The sequence below is a fragment of the Poecilia reticulata genome, chromosome 14, assembly GCF_904066995.2.
Source record: "Poecilia reticulata chromosome 14, P_reticulata-male-v2, whole genome shotgun sequence".
Lineage (NCBI taxonomy): Eukaryota > Metazoa > Chordata > Actinopteri > Cyprinodontiformes > Poeciliidae > Poecilia > Poecilia reticulata.
Genome location: NC_088843.1, coordinates 6814643 through 6836447, shown reverse-complemented (window position 1 = coordinate 6836447; position 21805 = coordinate 6814643). Strand labels below are relative to the sequence as shown.

Sequence of the window (21805 nt, the reverse complement as noted above, 5' to 3'; positions counted from 1 at the left end):
CTTGGTCACTTCCCAAATCTCGTGACCACAGATAAAAGGAGAAAAGTATGTAGACTGGTAAATTGAACATTTAGCTTTTCAGCTCCATCTTCACCACGTCAGATTGGGTCAGCACTCGAATCTCTGCAGACACACCAATCAGCCTAAAAATGTCAAATTTTTCCCTCATTTGTTAACAAGACCCTGAGACACTTAAACTCCTCCATTTGGGGCAGGACCTTGTCCTCAACCCAGAGAAGGCATTCTACCCTTTTCTGGCTCAAGACCATGATCTCGTATTTGGAGGTACCAATCTTCATCCCAGCCGCTTGTGAACTGCTGCTGTGATATTCAAATTAGTTTCACAATCTGAAATAAAGATAAAAAAAAAACACAAACAGAAGAAATGTGTAAAAAGAAGAAAAAAAAACATTTCCTGAAATGCTTTTTCAGAGCACTTTTTAAGTTATTACATTATTGTAAAAAAATTAAAAGAAAATCTTCTGTTTTTGGTTTCTAGGTTTTTGATAGCACAGGGTCCTTCCTGTCCTACATTAACACCTCAGCAGACCCGCTCTATGGGCCCCAGGGCCTCGCTCTCACCTCAGATGGACATGTGGCAGTTGCCGACTCCGGGAATCACTGCTTCAAAGTTTACAGATATCTGCAGTAGGCAAAGGAAAGGCATCAACCAATCCTGCTTGAATTAATTAATATTTCACATTACTAGCTGTCATTAAGTTGCAATGTTCCTGCAGCCTGTTTGGGCAGGTTGATTCCTTGTTCATTTCTTTTCAGTGAAGGGTAAAGAAATTGCAAAAATATTATTAGAAGAAGATAAATAAGTTTGATTTCTGCCAGTATATCTACCTGGACTCATCCTGCCAGAAAGTGGCATTTTGTGATAAACCTAGTTTCTGGATTAGATTCATGATTTTTCCAGCAAACAGCAAGGCAAACAAGCATGTACTATTTCCAGCCATGTTTTCAGAGGAAGGTAGACCTATAGTTAAGTACAGTTTGTAGTGAGGTTCTTTAAAAATGTTACAAGCAGTCAAAACCTTACCTGCTGTAGTTAACTTTAATGTGTTCTTCTTTTTGTATTAGTCCCAGAGGCTGAGGCTAACATCCAGTCTAAAGGGTCCAAAACCAACAACTCCATGGAGACGGTCTCAAATGAGTTGAAGTTGATGCTAATGCTTATTTATGAATCTTTAGAGAATAGGGTGAATCTCATTGTATTGGACATTTATTTCAATAGAAGGTGTTGGAGATGTTGCACCACCAATAAATTTCCTGTGTGAAAGCTACAGGCTACTGATGGGGACATATACAGCACCTCTGATCAGAACACTTAGGGTGAGAGTAACGCAGTGTTCAAAGCAAAGAAATTGTTACTGTTTAAAAGTTTTCTTGCACCTTTTTTTCCCCCACAACACACAAACAACCGGCTAAAAATAAAATGAAAACACTGCTGTTAGCCATAGCTGCAAGCGCGAAGTCTCAGCTAACATGCTAATCCATACAATAAGCTAATGTTAGCATTTTAGCAACAGCCAGCATGTAAACAGACAACTAGCGAAGTGTTAGCTACAGTTACCTTAAATAACTGTAGTTAAACCTTTTTAGTTGATGCTAGAGTACTAACATGACCCACAACATAGCCTGCCGTTTACTTCTTGTGTCCTGTCAACAGCATCAATATTCTCTTTATTCCTTCTTGTCAAATATCCATGAACTTGTGGGATTATGAATTACTACGCTGTTGATTTTGGAGGCTTGCAACACAACCTGAATACGGCAATATAAGGCAAAGGTTGTTCTATCCATATTCCGTTTAACAAATGTCGAAATCGTATTCAGCAGACAAATATACAGAAAACATTTAAATGACTTATTAGAAACTCTGATTTGGCCTTTGTCCATTTGTGCTACAGGAAAATCAGTGAGAAACCACCTCCATTGTTTCCTTTGTAAATGATTTTCATCCTTTTATTTCAATACAATCCAAAAATGCAAACGCAATAATGATCTGAAACTTTATAAAGCAGTGTTTGTATAAATCAGTGTATTTTAGTTTCAGCCTCTGTAAACAACTAATCAACAAAATGACAAATATGAGCGTTTTCTGCTGCAGGGAAGATATTTATTGCTCGAAACTTTTTAACAGAACATCATTTCAAAATCCCAAGAGGTGTAATTTTGTCACTGTGCACCAAAAATCCTGCTGATCCTGCCTTTCTTTTTCTTTTTTTTAATCTGTATACAAAACAGAACATTTTGGAATGTGTAGCTGCAGGTCAATTCCTCACTCTGTACTTTTTCATCCTGCAAGACCCACCAGTCATTAGTTTACCTTTATGCAAGTTATAGTTTATTCAATGAAACATAACATCCCAACCAGCTCCACTTCTACAGGTAATTTATTTTTCTGGTCTTGCTGTTGTAATAACCCAAATAGATTTCTAAAAATTGACCCCATGGCTTTTTGCACTTTTGTCTGTTAATATCAAGAATTTACTGTAATTGTAAATATGCATATGTAGGTGTACATATGGATTTATTGTCCATGTTATATTGCTACAGTATATATCCTACTTATTCCAGCATTTAAATGAGACTGAGATCATGCCAAGCAGTAGCCACCCGAATGACTGAAATATTAGAACCAAGTTGTAAACATTTGCTGTATTTTATTTTTCCAGATTATTTAATTTATTTTCGATTTTCTTTTCTTTATGATTTGTTGTACAAATTATTTTTCTAACTGTTGCATTGGACACTTTACTTTCCGCCAAACATGATGTTATGTGTTATAAGTTGTAGCATCTGAAATCTGATTTCTCCTCTAACTTCCTCGAAGAGCTTACCTTGTTTAACATTGATGTTACCCTCTGCCAAAATGTGTTGTTGTAATTTGCTTTTTAACATTGCACAAAGAACAAATATTATAAGAGTTCTATCATTTTACAAGAATAATATATGCCTGTATGTACAGTTCATTTATCATGATCAAAGGTGTATTGTACATTACAGTCATTTTATTATTGTTGCTGATAACCAGCACTTTTATCATGGACAGTTTAGAGTATTTGTTTTTATGTGTGGCTCCAAAAGGGACCTTTTTTTATGTGTGTTTATTAAAAACTGTTTAACTGTCTTTATTCTTGTGTTTTTCATTTGTTGGAAAACTGTGTGCTGACAAATTATTTTTCTCCATAAATCACACTGTTATTTTTCATTTTCCATGTCTTTAATTGTCACTAACTAGTTTGTGTGAAACAACTAAAGCACATTTAAATAAAACACTACATTTACCAAATATGTGTATGCTAGAGGAGATCAGACAGAAGGCATTTACAAGATGTATGTAATCCTGGAAAATCGTTGCAAAAATAAACCAGAACAGTGAGAAATGCTGTGTAAACTGTGTTTTATTTCAACAGACTTCTGTTATTTCACGAATGTGCCTTGAACGATTCCTTTAGTTCAATTATGATGACTGCTTTTGGCAGATTCAGCATAGTCCAGAAGAAAATTTAGTTTGACACTGGTTGAAAATAAGCCGCAAATGATCAACTGCTGTATTTTCAAATGAGCAATTTACTTTATTTAAAAGCTGGTTTATATCAGAATCAATGTATGTCTTCTAAATACTTCATATAGCAATAAGGGGTTTATAAACCTGAAGATCAATTACTTTAAATGAAAAGGGCTCTATGGCAAAGATGCATCATACCTAAATGGGACCTTCTTGAACAAATATTTTAGTGACAAAACAGTGTTTACAGTAATGTTTCTTTGTTAGATTTAGTCATTTATACTGCATTAAGCCCACATCTCAATAAACAGCAAAGCCGCCTCTGAGTCACTACCTGGGCAGGAGGAGATGAAGCAGTTTTCTCACCTCCTCCTTAAATGTTCTGCATCAGTGACTCAGCAGCACCAGATCGGTCTGTTGTGGTTAAAGAAAAAGAGGACGCCAGGCAAGAAAAGCACAGAACAACCAAGGTGAAAATATAACCTCATTTTGGTTGTCACACGGATGCAAATAAATGTCACAATAGCACACATAGTAAGTGAAAATGTTTAATAGTATTTTAAAGGTAGTTAAAGTCTCAACTTCAGCTTAAAAAAGAAAATGTGAAGCTATAGCTAATTAGAATATAATCCTACACACACTGAGAACAGGCATATTGCCAAGTCCATTTAAAAAGCTTAAGTTTTATAATATAAAATATGATATACCAAAACCGCAATTATGATGAAGTGGACTGTTTAAGAAGAAGACCAATAAAATATAGATTTTTTTTGGTTTTGTTTTATTGAGATGAAATAGAATGAATATTCATACAGAGTGCAAGAGCCTTAGCAAGATTCTGGAGTTTGTGACACAACTGAAAATAATCCTAAAATGGATAAGCAGATTAAGTCAACGAAACTGCATGAATAAACCCGTAGAGGTACAGTCATGGATAAAAAACAGCGAGAGAGAAAAGGAGATGCAACAGAAAGCTCCAATAATCAAAGAGCAGTGTCTTCAGGTCCAACTTGTCTAATAAAAAATAAAAATGAAAAAAATAAAATAAACTTGAAAAATTGCCATTTCCATGGCCATTCAGAACCACAAGTCCAAGAAAAAAAAAATGTAATAAAAAAAAGTAGTAGCAGACAGAAATACATAACAGCACAAGTTTCAACTTTTAAGAAACAAAAACTAAAAAAAAAAGCAACATATGTAACAGCAGTAATCAATTTAACAATAAAACCAAGAAGACAACGCTAACATTCAGCACTCCATAACTATTTCAGTCAAATCCTAGTTCTTGCTTTATTTTTTATTAATGGAATGTATAAAGCTAAATATTTATCCACTAAGTGGCTAAATATATGGAAATACAGCTTAATTAGGATCTGCTATGTTCAAAGAAATGTATCACGTCGACTTGTAGCTCGTCATTCGCTCAGCTGTATAAAACATTTCTTATTTGTTAAGGTATCTCCTCACGGCTACCTGTCTTCAGCACTAAGGTTGTGCTGCAAAAAGGGACTTGGAAATAATCAGTAGGTCTGGCAACAGTTCGAAGCTGCGTGTATATAACATAAACTAAGGAAATATACAGGTAGTTTAAAATGTTTTTGATAAAACCATTTCCATAAAACCTGTCTAACCCGTTTGATCTAGAAACATGAATTTCAAGTTAATTCCCCAGGCAAGCTGACCAAACTGAGAACAGAAAGCAAAAGCAAATGTAACAAAGTTTGGCAGAGCAGGTGTTAATAGAGCATAAATTAGTATGCTTTAATCACCAGGAACACCTGAGGCATCTGCAATCCCACAAACACAGTGATATATGTAAACAGCAAAGCACCTCTCCAAATCCACCACCGTAGTAACCAGGGGTGTGAGCCTACAGTTTGTGTCTAAGTTGGGGGTGGGGGGGAATCCAAGTTGATAATGTTCACCCAGGAAGCAACATCACATCATCAATACTGCATGTCTAAAGAAGATGTCTTTCCAACAGGCTAACCTGAAAGCACGAGTTGGACTCTTAACACCTACTCATCACACCTCTGTTAATAGTAATGGCATATCTGCAGCCTGCTCCCTACGTCATTCTTCCCTGGGCTGAAAAAGGGGTAGACAGGCTCCTCGAAGCAGGTGTCGAACATGTAGAGTCTCTTCATTGTAACAGCATCATAGAAACTAAGGCGGCCATTGTCATAGTCCAGGTATACTCCGACACGCGGCGAGTTCCAGTAGTCAGCGAGGGGAATGCGGCCATCTTCCACGTTGGCGTAGAGTCGGTCCTGCAGACAGAGGCTCCAGTATCCTGCGGATGGAGTGAGATTGACAAAGCCCTTTCTGTTGCTGCACTCAGTCGTCACCCCCAGGTACCACACTCCTTTGTCCCTCACGTCCACCTCCCAGTAGTGCTGGCCACTGGCGTACTGGGCTGTGGCGAGGACTCCGCAGAACCGGTTGAAGCGGCCCGGAAGATCCAGCTCCTGGCTGCGAACCCGTCCCTCCTCCACTTTGGTGTCAAAGTCTGAGATAAGGAGGTTCGCGTGAGCGGTGTCGGGGTCTAAGGTCAGGTTCTGAGGCACTATGCAGGGAGAAATATGGAAAGTTTAGTTGACCTTTAATCATAACGAATTGCTATTGTGGTAACATTTCTGTTGCCTACACCTACTGGTGTGCAGAACGTGCATCATCTTCTTCCACATGATGAGTTGGAGAGGCCCTGAGAAGTCTGTAAATTCAGTCATACAACTGACCGGCTCAAGGGATGTGAAAGACTTGCGATGTATTGCTCTGGAGAGGAAACAAATACGTTTACCTTTTATACCTTTTTTTTTTTTTTAATGACGGTCTTCAGTTGTAGGTTACTTACTCATTAAATGTTCCAGAAAGGCTCTGTTGGAGTAAAATAAGATGTTACCTTAATTGTAAGGCTGGATGTTATTAATAATTTACTGCACGTTAAACAAAGTAACAGTATTCATAAAAGATTTTGGTTCAACTGGTGCAACTGTTTACAAGACCATTTTTATCAGATTTTTAATGTCTTTTCAGCACGCACTGCGATGATCCCTTCATGTTCAACTGACCTCAAAGTTAGTCTTCCCACCAATGTGATTATGAATATCTCCTATGAGTTTGTCCACATCTGCTACTTCACTCTCAACAAACTCCAGGTTGTCTTCAATGACGGCCAGAGAGGCTGCTTCCTCAGCATCCAAGCTCTCCAGAAGAGAATCTCTCTCATCCAACAAGAACTGGACCAAGGCCCCTACATCTGCTTCAATCTTCTCCTTGAGTCGTTGCTTCTTCAGCTAGAAGACAGAGAAGCTTTAATATTCATGGCAAAATAATGGATATAAGATCAATTTGAAGAAATCAGACACCGTACGCCAGACTTTGTTTCTTACGTTTGGACACATGGCTGTTCAACATACATTTTTACAACTGTAACAAATCAACGCGATGCTAGACATAAACCAAATACAGCATTCCGGAAAAAGACACTCATGCTAACCGACTTATGGACCTGGAAGTGTCAGAGTTTGTGAATGCTTTGCTGCAGAAGGACCTGGCCAGCTCACCATCATAAAACCCACCATGAGTTCTTGGGACGTGGAACGTCACCTCTCTGGTGGGGAAGGAACCGGAGCTAGTGTGCGAGGCCGAGAGGTTCCGGCTAAAAGTAGCGTGGGGGACATCGAGTCTGAGTGGACCATGTTCCGTACCTCCATTGCCGAGGCGGCTTACCGGAGCTGCGGCCGCAAGGTTGTTGGTGCCTGTCGCGGCGGCAACCCTCGAACCCGTTGGTGGACACCTTCGGTGAGGGATGCTGTCAAGCTGAAGAAGGAGTCCTATCGGGCCTTTTTGGCTCCAGAAGCAGCTGATGGGTACCGGCGGGCGAAGCGGCATGCGGCTCGGGTTGTCACTGAGGCAAAAACTCGGGCGTGGGAGGAGTTTGGAGAGGCCATGGAGAAAGACTTCCGTACGGCTTCGAGGCGATTCTGGTCCACCATCCGGCGTCTCAGGAGGCGGAAGCAGTGCAGCACCAACACTGTTTATAGTGGGGATGGTGCGCTGCCGACCTCAACTCAGGACGTTGTGGGCCGGTGGGCGGAATATTTCAAAGACCTCCTCAATCCCACCAACATGCCTTCTGTTGAGGAAGCTGAGCCTGGGGACTCTGGGTTGGGCTCTCCAATCTCTGGGGACGAGGTCGCCGAGGTGGTCAAAAAGCTCCTCGGTGGCAGGGCCCCGGGGGTGGATGAGATCCGCCCAGAGTTCCTTAAGGCTCTGGATGTTTCAGGGTTGTGTTGGCTCACGCGACTCTGCAATATCGCATGGAAATCGGAGGCAGTTCCCCTGGATTGGCAGACTGGGATGGTGGTCCCCCTGTTTAAAAAGGGGGACCGGAGGGTGTGCTCCAATTACAGGGGGGTCACACTCTCAACACACTCTTAAGCCTTTCTGGTGAGGTCTATTCAGGGGTCCTGGAGAGGAGGATCCATCGGATAGTCGAACCTCGGATTCAGGAAGAGCAGTGTGGTTTTCGTCCTGGTCGTGGAACACTGGATCAGCTCTACACTCTCAGCAGGGTCCTGGAGGGTGCATGGGAGTTCGCCCAACCAGTCTACATGTGTTTTGTGGACTTGGAGAAGGCGTTCGACCGTGTCCCTAGAGGGGCCTTGTGGGGGGTCCTGAGGGAGTATGGGGTACCGGGCCCTTTGATACGGGCTGTCAGGTCCCTGTATGACTGGTGTCAGAGTCTGGTCCACATTGCCGGCAGTAAGTCGGGCTTGTTTCCGGTAAGAGTTGGACTCCGCCAAGACTGCCCTTTGTCACCGATTCTGGTCATTACTTTCATGGACAGAACTTCTAGGCGCAGCCGAGGTGTTGAGGGGATCCATTTTGGTGGCCTTAGGATCACATCTCTGCTTTTTGCAGGTGATGTGGTCCTGTTGGCTTCATCGGAATGTGATCTGCAGCTCTCACTGGAGCGGTTCGGGCATGTCCCACCGGGAGGAGGCCTCGGGGAAAACCCAGGACATGCTGGAGGGACTATGTCTCTCAGCTGGCTTGGGAACGCCTTGGGGTTCCCCCGGAGGAGCTGGAAGAAGTGGATGGGGAGAGCGAAGTCTGGGCCTCCCTTCTGAAGCTGTTGCCCCTGCGACCCGACCCCGGATAAGCGGAAGAAAATGGATGGATGGATGGATGGATTGTTCCTCAGAGGGCGCTTGAGTAAAATGTGAAACTATCTGTTAAAAAAATAAAGCTTAGGCAGAACTAGAACGGCTAACATGGCAATGACCCAAACATACCAGTAAATGAAAGGAGTGGCTGAAAGTTATGAAATAAACTGTGTCACATAGCTTTTTATTAAATTTGAACTGAGGGACTCAAATAGATTCAAAGACAAGATCTTCATCTTGCAGAGATGCTGCAGGATGACTTAAAAATTATAAAAATGACGTTGATGGTGGCAACCTACTGGATTGTAGCCACAGCTGCCTTGGGGCAATCTGAGAAGAGCTATAAATGCAAAAAACCTAAAAACAAAAAACAAAACATCCACCTGAAAGTGAGGTTTGGGGCTGTTGTAGAATTTTTATTAAGGAATGAGAATCCGTTTCAATAAATAGAGAAAGATAAATCTTTGTCTTTAAGTTTCTTTATTCAAAGGCTTTCGCAGACCCATCTCACTGAGCGCAGTCAGGAGACGAGCACATCGACACACATTTCCTTGGTGTGACTATATAACCAAGGAAAAGACCCACAAAAAGACTGATCTCATCTCTAATGCCAGATGGCCCACAGAGACGATCCTTACCCCCACCTCATAAACTATCCCTCACCTCTCGAAGGAGATTATTTTTATGGCAGGAAAGAGAGCTGATAAGGATTTCAGGAGAAACTTCTAATTCTTCTTTGTCAGTTACTAATGGGTGCAGGGTCAAACAAGGGTACAAACTACATCCCACACATGTCAGTCCTTTAAGACAATTGCCAGATCAAGCATTTTACCCAAGATGTCTTCAGTTCTCTTATACTATCACAGCTGTGGAAGCATCTGAACATTATCTGGAAACTTTTTTAATGGGAAAACACATCTTGCCGAAATTACAAAATACAGCAGATACAATCAGTAAATAAATGGTAAAAAGTATCAACAGTTCCATCAAAGATAAAATAAGGCTAAAAAACTAAATTTTCTATTACAGGGCAAAATGTCCTTGTTACAAGGGACTGGTAGTTATTTAAAGCATCTGGGGTAAGACTACCTGTTTGAGAGTGAGATGTCCTAATTTTTCCCTCAGACAACATACTTGTGCTCTGCAGAGACCAGTGGTGTCATGTCTTATATGGTTGTAATTCTGACAAAAATCTGAGACATCAATATGGGAGAATTTATGTTGAAATAACTGAATACTAAATGGAGAGACCAAGGTGTCTGTATGTCTGTATTCTTACTACAAACAAAAATTGTACCCAGTACAGAGCTTAATTTAGTTCACTGTTATAAAAAAACTACAAAATATTAAGATTAAAGCAATACTTAACACAATGCAAGACGTTTTTTCCCACAACCAACGGAAATAAATTGAACTTTACATACCCGAATGTCATTTTTAGTCCTTTCATCTGTTGTCTTAATTTTGGCATACTGTGACTTCTGCCAGTTGAGCTCCATAAGCCTCACTTTCAACTCCATCTGAAATAAATGAGCATCGTAATGTATGTAGACAAAAAACCAAAAACAAAAGCAGAACATAATAAACAAGTGAAAAAAAACATTTAAATGCTACAAGTAGGATGTATAGTAAATCCTCCAAATTTACTATTTAGATGTGCAGTTTTAGAGGCTGATCTTACCTTCATATCATTCACGACTTCTGGCACTGGAGCCACTTGATGGTGTCTGAAAAACATAGACCATGTTCACTACTCCAATTATTTACAATTTGGTATGGAGCTTTCTTATTAAAAACACAGATCTTGGTGTCATTGTCCCCAACTCACAAGATGGCACACAAAGGCTAGCCTGCTTGGGCGTCATTTAAGTCAAACTATTGTTGTTTTTCTTTTTAAAATTTCCAAATGCACTTACGAAATTACACACTTTACTGTAACACTTTACGTGACAAAAGTATGTTTTTATCTTTTTTAAATATTTTTTTAAAATCTTTCTCTGTCTTACTGCTTATTCAATGTCGCATGCTGTTTTTATTTTTTCTTTAATTATGTAAAGCACCTTGAAATGCCTTGCTGCTGAAATACGCTATACAAATAAAATGTGATTGATTGATTTACCGATTTGCCAAATTAAATAAAGAAAAATTATGTAGCATTTGAAAAGTATTTTTTTTGTTAAGCAAATTTTCAAAAATTAGTCCAGCCGCATTGCTTTTCTCCTCTTTGTGAAAGCTTAAAGTACTGTTATAGTTTACTCTAATTTGTAAAACTTTGTTTTGGCCTTATGTCACAAACAAGGAATGTGGTATGACAATAAAAAAGTCCTTGAATAATTGAATCAACTGACATTTTTCATTCTTGACCACGGAGGACAGAACAGATAAGGCGAGATAACAAAAACTAAAATAAATGAAAGGCTGATGGTCAGTAAGCTAAACATAAGTTAACAAATCCTTAAGTACATTTATAGACTTCTATAAGCAAATTCTAATAATCAAAACAACTTAATAAAACCTATAAAAAAACTAGATGGGACTGTGCACCACTGAGCTTACTTTGCACAGATGTTTTCATATGAGAAGGGGGTTTCAATACAGTTTATCTTCACAATATTTTAATTTGTCCTGTTGTCATGTAGTTTTTATTATATTTTAAAACACAACACAAAAACACTTTTTATTAAAGATAAGTAGACATTGACCAGGTGGCTGAAAATCTGACAAAATGTGGAACAATATCAGAGATTAGAAAGGGGAATATTCAGAAAGTAATATGAGGTGAGGAACCAGACAAAGCGCAGCCCGAAGACCCCTATGATGAATACAAACTTTGGACTTCGTTTTCCCTCGCCCGGACGCGGGTCACCGGGGCCCCACTCTGGAGCCAGGCCTGGAGGTGGGGCACGATGGCGAGCGCCTGGTGGCCGGGCTTTTACCCACGGAGCCCGGCCGGGCTCAGCCCGAAGAGGAGACGTGGGTCCCCCTTCCGATGGGCTCACCACCTGTCCGAGGGGCCAAAGGGGTCGGGTGCATTGTGCTATGGGCGGCAGCCAAGGGAGGGGACCCTGGCGGTCTGATCCTCGGCTGCAGAAGCTGGCTCTTGGGACGTGGAACGTCACCTCTCTGGTGGGGAAGGAGCCGGAGCTAGTGTGCGAGGCTGAGAGGTTCCGGCTAGAAATAGTCGGCCTCACCTTGACACATGGCTCTGGTTCTGGAACCAGTCTCCTTGAGAGGGGCTGGACGTACTTCCACTCTGGAGTTGCCCACGGTGAGAGGTGCCGGGCTGGAGTGGGCATACTTGTTGCCCCCCATTTGGGCGCCTGTACGTTGGGGTTCACCCCGGTGAACGAGAGGGTAGCCTCCCTCCGCCTACGGGTGGGGGGACGGGTTCTGACTGTTGTTTGTGCTTACGGGCCAAACGGCAGTTCAGATTACCCACCCTTCTTGGAGTCCTTAGAGGGGGTACTGGAGAATGCCCCTCCTGGGGACTCCCTTGTTCTACTGGGAGACTTCAACGCTCACGTGTGCAATGACAGTGAGACCTGGAGAGGCGTGGTTGGGAGGAACGGCCCCCCCCGATCTGAACCCAAGCGGTGTTCTGTTGTTGGACTTCTGTGCTCGTCACGGATTGTCCATCACAAACACCATGTTCAGGCATAAGGGCGTCCATATGTACACTTGGCACCAGGACGCCCTAGGCCGCAGTTCGATGATTGACTTTGTCATCGTCTCATCGGATTTGCGGCCGTATGTCTTGGACACTCGGGTGAAGAGAGGTGCGGAGCTGTCCACTGACCACTACCTGGTGACGAGTTGGCTCCAGTGGTGGGGGAGGAAGCCGGTCAGACCTGGCAGGCCCAAACGTATAGTGAGGGTCTGCTGGGAACGTCTGGCAGAGTCCCCTGTGAGACGGAGCTTCAACTCTCATCTCCGGCAGAACTTCGAACACGTTCCGGGGGAGGTGGGGGACATTGAGTCTGAGTGGACCATGTTCCGTACCTCCATTGCCGAGGCGGCCTATCGGAGCTGCGGCCGCAAGGTTGTTGGTGCCTGTCGAGGCGGCAACCCTCGAACCCGTTGGTGAACACCTTCGGTAAGGGATGCTGTCAAGCTGAAGAAGGAGTCCTACCGGACCTTTTTGGCCTGTGGGACTCCAGAAGCCGCTGATGGGTACCGGCGGGCAAGTGTGAAGCGGCCGGGATGAGGCTCAGTGCCTCCAAATCCGAGGCCATGGTCTTGAGCCGGAAAAGGGTAGAGTGCCTTCTCCGGGTCAGGGGGGTCGTCCTGCCTCAAGTGGAGGAGTTTAAGTATCTGGGGATCTTGTTCACGAATGAGGGAAGAAGGGAGCGGGAGATCGACAGGCGGATTGGGGCAGCGTCTACTGTGAAGCGGGCGCTGTACCGGTCCGTCGTGGTGAAGAGAGAGCTGAGCCAAAAAGCGAAGCTCTCGATTTACCGGTCGATCTACGTTCCCACCCTCATCTATGGTCATGAGCTTTGGGTCATGACCGAAAGAACGAGATCACGGGTACAAGCGGCCGAAATGGGTTTCCTCCGCAGGGTGGCTGGGCTCTTCCTTAGAGATAGGGTGAGAAGCTCTGTCATCCGGGAGGGACTCAGAGTAGAGCCGCTGCTCCTCCACGTCGAGAGGAGCCAGTTGAGGCTCGGGCATCTGGTCAGGATGCCTCCTGGACGCCTCCCTGGTGAGGTGTTCCGGGCACGTCCCACCGGGAGGAGGCCTCGGGGAAGACCCAGGACACGCTGGAGGGATTACGTCTCTCGGCTGGCCTGGGAACGCCTTGGGATTCCCCCGGAGGAGCTGGAAGAAGTGGCTGGGGAGAGGGAAGTCTGGGCCTCCCTTCTGAAGCTGCTGCCCCCGCGACCCGACCCCGGATAAGCGGAAGAAAATGGATGGATGGATGGATGGATATTTAGAATGCTAATAATTTCCATCTGCTTGTGGAAATGATCTTAATGGATGAGAACAATGCAAAACACAATAAATAACAACAAAATAACTGCGTTTCACCCTGAAAACATCAAGTCTATAGTAAAATATGATGGCGGCAGTCACATTCTGTGGAAAGGCTCTTCTTCAACCGGGACAGAGAAGCCGATGAGTCAATATAAGATGGATAGAGCTAAATTCATGGCAATCCTGAAAGAGAACCGGCTATGGGCTGCAAAACACTTGAACCGGGGGCAAAGGTTATCACAGATCAATGTGACAGAATGGCCCAGTCAAAGTCCATATCTAAATGCAATTAAAAAGCCTCGTCATTAATTCGAGATCTTGACTGAGACCCGATCACAGTACCTCAGAATAAGGAATAAAGAGAAAAGGTTGCGTTTACCTCGGTTTAATCTACATTTTATGGCGGTTATTGGAACAATGCAATCAATCAACATGTTCAGTTACAGAGAGTCACCCACCTGTCTGCAGCGCCAGGCCTCTGCTTAGTTCACTTTAAGGTTCGCACCGATACAGGCACAGAGACCAAGGCGCAACTGGTTTTTATCTACTTCTAAGTTGCTCCCTATAAAGAGTTTGTGTCTATGTGTCCTTCTTATCTATGTGTGGCTCCAAGGCCTTCGTGGTGTGTAAGCCGCAACACTGTTCAAGCAGAGCTGAGCAGTGCAATGAAGCATGCAAGGTCATTTAATCTACGTAGGCCGCAATCCAAGTTATGCAGAAAACAATACATGATCAAATCTCCAAAAAGCTTCTACATACTAGATGCCTTACTCAACTTTAAATCATACCATAACAACAATTAAATTATGAAATGACAACAACTAGTATACACGTGTATTGCTTTATTAAATAGTATTAGTCTGTAAAAAAAAAAGTTGATTGTGGTATAGTCTGAGAGTTTCACATTATTGGCCCATTTCAGCACATAGTATGTTGAAGAAATAAACAGTTTCAAGTTTTCTACAGGAAGAGCACAACCAACCTGTGAGCTCTTGATTCCCTGCAGACAACACAAATGGGCCTCTTATCAGTTTGGCAGTAGAGTTTCAGCTCTTCCCCATGTTGTTGACACTTTCCATCCGGTTTCATAGACTTGGAAGGAGCAGAAGGAGAACCCAGATGCTCCAGGTCGTCCAGTTTCGAAACTAGATTCTGCACCAAGTAGTTTTTGGTGAAGCTCCTCTTGTTGAATACCTGAGAAAACAGAAATCACCAGATACATTGTTAGGTAACTAAACTTCCGTTAGCTAAAACGAGATGTCATAGCAACTGTATCCAAAGACAGTGCCGAGTAGAGCTAATCGAGGCGAGTACACATTTCTAAAGTAAACCTGCTGTTTGGTTAAACCTTTTACGTTATTTTCATTAACAAAACTAAATAATTGTTAAAGCCCTCTTGAAGATTAAGGTTTTCCTGAAAAATAACTTTGGTAATAATGTTCGTTATTAATTCCCTGCGTAAAAAAAACAATCTTCAATGTCTGTAAAAAACAAACAAACAAACAAACAAACAAAAAGACAAGGGGAAAAAAGCAGTTAGTGTGTATCAACTTACAGTCCGGCATTGAGGACACTGATACCCGTAGTCTCCGCCATTTTCATCCCAGTGCATGCAGATACAAAAGCGACAGAAATTATGACCGCACTTCAGTATGACTGGGTCTTTGAAGAAGTCCAAACAAATAGCGCATGTGAGCTCTTTCTTCAGGTCGTCTCCAGTTGCTCCAGCGGTCGCCATGTTTACGAGCCAACAGCGGCAGTTTATCAACACACCGCTGCTCCTGCAGGAAGTGAGGGAAGGGGAGGAAAGGAGGTGAGCGGGGACTTTGTGTTGCGTCATTCTCCGTTCTAACCAATCAGACTTTACGCTTTCTGGCCGCTTTCACCGAATATAAAACACATTTTAAATCGAACTATTTTATCTCTTTCGTCGATTAGCTTATAGTTTTGGCTTGTAAAAAAATTCTCTCATAAATGTTTAATACTGCTCACTTATGTCCGATAGCTTTCCATTCAATATATAATTACAACAAAGGCTTGTTTGTATTTTAAAAATAAATAAATAATCTCTCGCATGTTGTTTTAGAAACAACCTTCAATTCGAAAACATTTTCTTATCCAAGTAAGAAATACATTGGATCTCAAAAGTGTACCCAAGCCAAACAGTCAGTCTTTCGTGCTTAAAAGAAATCAGACTATGATAAATCTTTTGAAAAAAAAAAAAAAAAAAAATATATATATATATATATATATATATATATATATATATATATATATATGTCATAATGTTATGACATTAATCCTGTATTTCACTGAAAAAACAAGCATCTTTTGGGGATATAAAATAAAAAATCAGCAATAACTTTGTTACATGAATGTGTACGCCTTCAGACCTAAGTCTATTTTTCATGCACTTTTTGACTGTGGACACGTTTAACTACTGGTCTTCTTGGGTAGGTCTACACACGAAGCCTTTTGCAGTAAACCTTAGCTGTTCTATCATGATTTTCTTAAAAAAATGCCCTAGTTTGCAAAGAGGTTACACAAGGATCATCTATCTTCTTTACACCCTTGTCCCTCAGTGGGGTTGGGAGGGTTGCTGGTGCCTATCTCCAGCTAACATTCCAGGCGAGAGGCGGGGTCACCCTGCACAGGTCGCCTGTCTGTCGCAGGGCAACACAGAGACAGGACAAACAACCATGCACACACACTCATACCTAAGGGCAATTTGGAGAGGCCAATTAACCTGACAGTCATGTTTTTGGACTGTGGGAGGAAGCTGGGATACCCGGAGAAAACCCACGCATGTACAGGGAGAACATGCAAACTCCATGCAGAAAGACTGGGGCTGGGTATCGAACCCAGAACCTTCTTGCTGCAAGGCAACAGCTCTACCAACTGCGCCACTGTGCAGCAAATTTTTACAAATGTGTTAATTAGGAAAAGTGTAGATAAAATTCTCTAAGACTTATTTTGTCCAAGACCAGTTCAAATAACATTAAAACCAAATGCTATCACAAAATTTACTGCACATAAAGACTACTTAGTTTCTGAGATGAATTTCTACTTTTTTATGACCTAGATTATAAATGATCATTGAACAGTCACATGTCATACTCTCAAGCTGTTTAGTGACTCTGCAGCATTTATATTTTAGTACTATAATTATGGTTTCCTACAATGTTGTAATAGTTTTGACAGAACTGTGATGCTTGTTCCGCAATGCTTTGGTAATTACTCCCAACATATGTTATTTTAAAAATATTGAAAAAAAATCTATATTTAATTTATTTAACATGCCATAATTCATATTTGTATTTTACACACATAACATGAAACTCTATACAAATACAGATTAAAAAATAACTCACGAGCAAGGAGCAGTAAATATTTATTATTAATTACATTTACATAAAAATCAATTCATAAAAAGACGATACCAAGATTGATTGTGCTGAAATTCTGGTGTCTATGGAGATGACTGGCTGTGGAGTGAAAGTTACATTGCATAGCTTGTAGTGACATGTGAGTGAAGTGATGCAAGAAAGTGCATTTGAGGTTAGTGACAGTGGCATTTTCTTATTCATCAGGGTACAAAAAAAAAATCAGAGTTGGATCTCAGCAGGCTCTTATATCTTAACATTTCCAAATGATTCACACATTATCACCACATCAGCTTACCCTGATAAATATCAGCCATATTTATACAGTGATGACTCACAGCATCATGAGACAAACATTCAAGCACACTGATCTGAACATGTTCAAAGCAGAGTAAGACACTGATTTAACAATACACATAAACGGTACATTTCAGAAGTGATCTTAATAAAAATCATGGACGTATGTGAAATAGCAAAAGCTATACTTTGTCCCATAGTGATCGGTAAGCAGCTCGTTTGTGTGCATTGCTTGTCCCAAAACAACAAATCTACACAGCACTGCCAAGAAATAAAGCTGAGAAATACACAATGTGGGAGAAAGAGAGATCAGATCTTCAAGTGTGAGTTTATCTTTTCATAATCACAGCACCAGACTGATCAGTGGTGTAACAAAGAGGCTGAAAGTGGCTTTGTGGAGGTTCTCTTCAGTCAAAACTACAACACTGTGCCTATTCAAAGCAAAAGGAAAAACTCCTGAGATGAGCATCTCTTTACAAGCATACCTCAACCTGTGTTTAAAAGGAAAACAACTTTACATTAACATTTAATAAATATGACAATATTCTATCAGAAACATAGTGGTTCACCAATACTCAAAATGGTTCATACAAGTAAGCACACAACAGAGTAAAAAAAACATAGTTGGAAAAATATAATACAATGTCATAAGGTATATAAAAAATGTATACATACAATGATTAAATTAACTAATAATTGAGCAAAAGTCTTTTCAGATGTTGCTTATCTACTGAAATTAGATATGCACAGTTAAGATAAGCTATAATAAAGCAGTGACTGTCATTTTGTCTTTTATTTTCCTCTATAAATTGGGAAATCCTGACATATCTTTCCAGAAAACACTCTACAGAATGCTTGTTGATCTTCTTAAAAAACAAGTACCGTAATAGAAGATGTCCTTTGTGTTCAAAGGTATGCTAAAATGACAAAATGGATACTGCAACCTTTCACCTTTCTAATATATCCCCAGTATCCTTAATTATATTTTGCAGCCTGCAGACAATGTAACGGTGAAATGGTAAGCACTGGAGCCTCCACTGTTTGATGACAGCAGGGGTGTTTTCATTGTCGTACTTTCCATCTGTTTAAAACTGTCTCTACAAGCTGTTAGAAAAGGAACAAGAGTAATCAGAGTTTTGTCCTGTCTAGAGCACAGATTGCACAGTGACGTGCTCGGCAACATGCATGCCCCTTCACACTGCTGGTGTTTTACTTTTCAATCAGTAACACAAAAGACAATTTTGGCTGTTTGGAAATATTTTGGTCACAAAGACAAAGACCTTTGCAGTTTCGAATTGAGAGGCTCTTGCCCTTATTAAGGTAGCAAACTACAGCTGGGAAGTTACAAGTAACATTTATGCTAATTTGGATTGCAGCTATCAGTTTCTCTCGTTGAAAATCTTTGGTTGTGAGATTGAATCGATGACCTGTGGTCATACTGTGAAACAGGCTCATTGCCAGTCAACAGCGTTCTCACAACTAAAGATGATCTAAGACAAATACCAAGCAGAAAAATCATCCAGCATTGCTGCTGCTAAGACAGAAATCACCTTTCTTCTTCTTTTGACTAGCCCTAAATGCTTCCAAACCTTTCTCTTTATACCTCAAACCTCTTCCCTCCCTTTTCAATGTCCAGCTCAAAGAACATCAACTGTACCATCAATAACTACAGTTAATTTAATCTTGAACTGATGTGTCTGTTTGACTTTTTTGACATTAATCTGTTGCAACAAAAGTTACTTTTAAGATTTTCTTAAAGGTTTCTTTGACATATTTAAGCTCTGCATGATTTCTGGATTTGCACACTGTGTTGTAGTTCCAAGCTAGCTATCTGAGCAGATATCCCAAGTAATTAACAAGCATCAGATACAATATAAAGAAATAAAAAATGGAGGATATAAACTACTTTAAATGGGATGCATATTCATCTTTAAAAGATTAGGAGAATGACTTGAAGACATTACTGATTGCTTTAAAAACTGAGAATTTAAGAATTAGTTCAATAATTTAGAGCAAGTTTTCTGATGAGGGTGGAGAATGAAAAAAACAAGATGTCATGCGCTGACAAATTAATATTCATCATCAAAAGGATGCGACAACACTGCTCATTATTTTTTGAACCTAAAATCTGATCTGTTCTCAGTGGTGCTGTTAATAATTTACAGAAGCCAATGTTTCTTCTCTGGTGATCATTTGCTGCCAAAACAGAGCAAATGTACAGAATGCTCATTGGTTGCTGTTTCATTTTGATTCAGCTTTCATCTCGATTCATCGCCTGTTATTAACCTATGAAAAATACTCCACTAATTGCAGGAATAAAAGTTTTCACTCTATGGAAGCCATAATTTACAATTAATATATTTTTACGTGCAGCTATAAACAGCACTTTAAGTAGTGATGTTCAGACACGTCAGCTTCACATGGACATGTTCATAAACGTATGATTATCAAAGCAGACAAAATTATTTTAGCTATACTGCTGTCCAGTTGTCTGAAAAATACAACTCACTGCAAATGATTAGCTCCAGGAATAAACTTCTGTTGCTAATTTATTGCAAATGCAATCAATCTTACTGCAACACCAAGGAATAATGCAAATAGAAAACATCATTATTATGACTGCATTAAAGGAATAGTTGTTGCTTTTGATTTTAAATAAAGAACTTGAATCATGGTATGACATTTCTGCTTAAAACTTTTGTGTTGATTCTGAAATACTGTGATTCCTTCATGTTTTTATTGAAGGTTTTCGTACTGAATGCTACCTTCCTCCAGCAGTGTATTTTTCACTTAGTCTGCATCATCCCTATGAACACTGGGGCCGACTGTCCTGAAGGATTAGTTTCTTCAGGCACTTTTAGACACAATAAAGTCTCTACCCAAAATGAAAAACACTATGAATTTAACAGCAGAAGCTGAAATGACAAATAAAAACATGGCATGATGGTGATGTACTGAGTGGACTCACGTGAATTCAGTTCAGTGGTAACATTAACAGGCACACTCTAAGAACATTTGCTCAACTGAATGTTTTTGGTGTTGTAAAAGTAACTCAGAAAAAGAAAAGGAATATATAAAAACTCCTCCCACGTATTCTGTGTGTCCGTCTGTCCAATTCATGCATTCATGGCTCAGACCTCAGAGCTGTTGTGGCAGTCCTGCATCCTCACCACCAGCATGGGTTCGGTGCTGACAGAACCTTTCACCACCTCCCGCACTCCCTCGCTCCATACCTCCTTCCCGTCCTTTTGTCTGGATTTCAGTACCAGTGCAATGGTAACAATAATGAGGACTGTCAGCAGCAGCCCCACCAGGATCCCCACAATGCTCACTAGACTTTCCTCTTGGTCGTCAGTGTTCAGCTCCCCAAGTTCTCGGCCACCAGGGAACAACTCATCTGATCCCCTCGACCTCCTCTTGGTGCGGTCTAAAGCAATATGCATAATGTTGGTCCCTCGGCTGTCATCTACTCCAATATCTTCTGCGATTTCTGGGATTTTGTTGTGAGCAGATCTTTTTCTGCGATGGCTTTTTGTGCCTGATGATGTCAGAGTGGAGACAAAAGAGTGGTACTCTAGGCTGCGTCTCCCAATGCCCCTGTTGGTGTTCTCTTTGGAGCGAACGGTGTAAATGGTGTGTATAAACCATTCGCGCCCTGCAGCAACCTGAGGATGAGAATAGCTATGAACACTAAGAAAAACGGTCTCAGTAATTCTACATTCTCTACATTCTACTGCATAAAGCACATATGTAAAAGCATTTTGTTTACAATCAAAATAGTCACATTTACAGTCCATATTTTCCAGGAAATAGACATATACAGTTTTTTTCAGTGATGCAAGATATTAAAGACAATTGAGTCAGTTTTTAGCTCCAGTCCTTATGTGTTGGTGTCCTGCAACTTTTAGATGTCTTTCTGGTCTAACACACCTGAATAAAATGGCTTAATTGCCCCCTCAGCATACAGCCATGTTCTACAGAACCTTGCTAATGGCATTAACATTTCATTCAGGTGTATTGAAGTGGACACAAAAACGCAAAGTTGAAAAACATAGATCTTCAATGAGTGTCAGACCCCTGATTCAAAACGTTAGTAAATCCACTCTTCTGTCTCAAGCATTTACAGCATGGAATCTCTTCTGGTCCCTATAAAAATGGTTAATGGATTAAATGGCAGAAAGGCTGAAAAGCTTCCATCAGTGAGACATAGCATACCTGAAACATGGCTGTAGAGTCCAGTCTAAACCCATCAGATCCTGACTTTCTGACAAGAGATACAGCTGATGGGTCGTCTACTGCCAGCACCGCATTAAAACTGACATCTCCAAACACACGTGCCTGAGTCTCTGGCTGGGCCTTGTCCTGGCAAGTCAAACAATATTGATTTTTAGATAAAAGAAGGTAGAGAAAAAAAAAAGGTTTCTCAAAGAGTCACATTTTTAAGTTTAAGTTAAGACTTT

At 41.0% G+C, this 21805-nt stretch overlaps 3 protein-coding genes across 9 annotated transcripts in view; 1 reads left to right on the top strand and 2 right to left on the bottom strand.

Annotated features, from left to right (window-relative positions):
- trim3b (tripartite motif containing 3b) overlaps positions 1-3395 on the top strand; it is a 32425-nt gene extending 29030 nt beyond the window's left edge. For all 7 annotated transcript variants that reach the window (XM_008427270.3, XM_081615973.1, XM_081615972.1 and 4 more), the window contains one exon: positions 500-3395. In XM_008427270.3, coding sequence (XP_008425492.1) covers positions 500-652 — 153 coding nt within the window. In that variant the 3' untranslated portion in view covers positions 653-3395. The remainder of the gene's footprint in view (positions 1-499) is intronic.
- Positions 3396-4280: 885 nt separating this feature from the next.
- Positions 4281-15519, bottom strand: trim47 (tripartite motif containing 47). Its single transcript, XM_008427273.3, has 8 exons — positions 15221-15519; positions 14648-14859; positions 10373-10418; positions 10116-10211; positions 6592-6816; positions 6375-6397; positions 6174-6295; positions 4281-6086 (listed from the first exon to the last, which is right to left on the bottom strand). The coding sequence occupies exons 1-8, from the start codon at positions 15503-15505 to the stop codon at positions 5557-5559; spliced, it is 1539 nt and encodes a 512-aa protein (XP_008425495.3). The 5' UTR covers positions 15506-15519; the 3' UTR covers positions 4281-5556.
- A 1520-nt stretch (positions 15520-17039) lies between these two features.
- The window catches only part of frem2a (FRAS1 related extracellular matrix 2a), a 71679-nt gene continuing 66913 nt past the window's right edge, over positions 17040-21805 (bottom strand). The window contains exons 23-24 of the mRNA XM_008427274.3: positions 21561-21707; positions 17040-21010 (exon numbers count right to left, since the gene is read on the bottom strand). Of these exons, the coding sequence (XP_008425496.2) occupies positions 20477-21010; positions 21561-21707 (681 nt within the window). The 3' untranslated portion in view covers positions 17040-20476. The remainder of the gene's footprint in view (positions 21011-21560; positions 21708-21805) is intronic.

Bases quoted from the DNA above. Each gene is read 5' to 3' on its own strand.
- trim47 (XM_008427273.3), bottom strand. From the start codon at position 15,505: ATGACGCAACACAAAGTCCCCGCTCACCTCCTTTCCTCCCCTTCCCTC. The intron at 10,419-14,647 runs GTTGGTTGTGCT...TATGTTTTTCAG, and splicing joins AGGGAATCAAGAGCTCACAG to ACACCATCAAGTGGCTCCAG. The intron at 6,296-6,374 runs GTAAGTAACCTA...TTTCCTCTCCAG, and splicing joins CTTTCTGGAACATTTAATGA to AGCAATACATCGCAAGTCTT.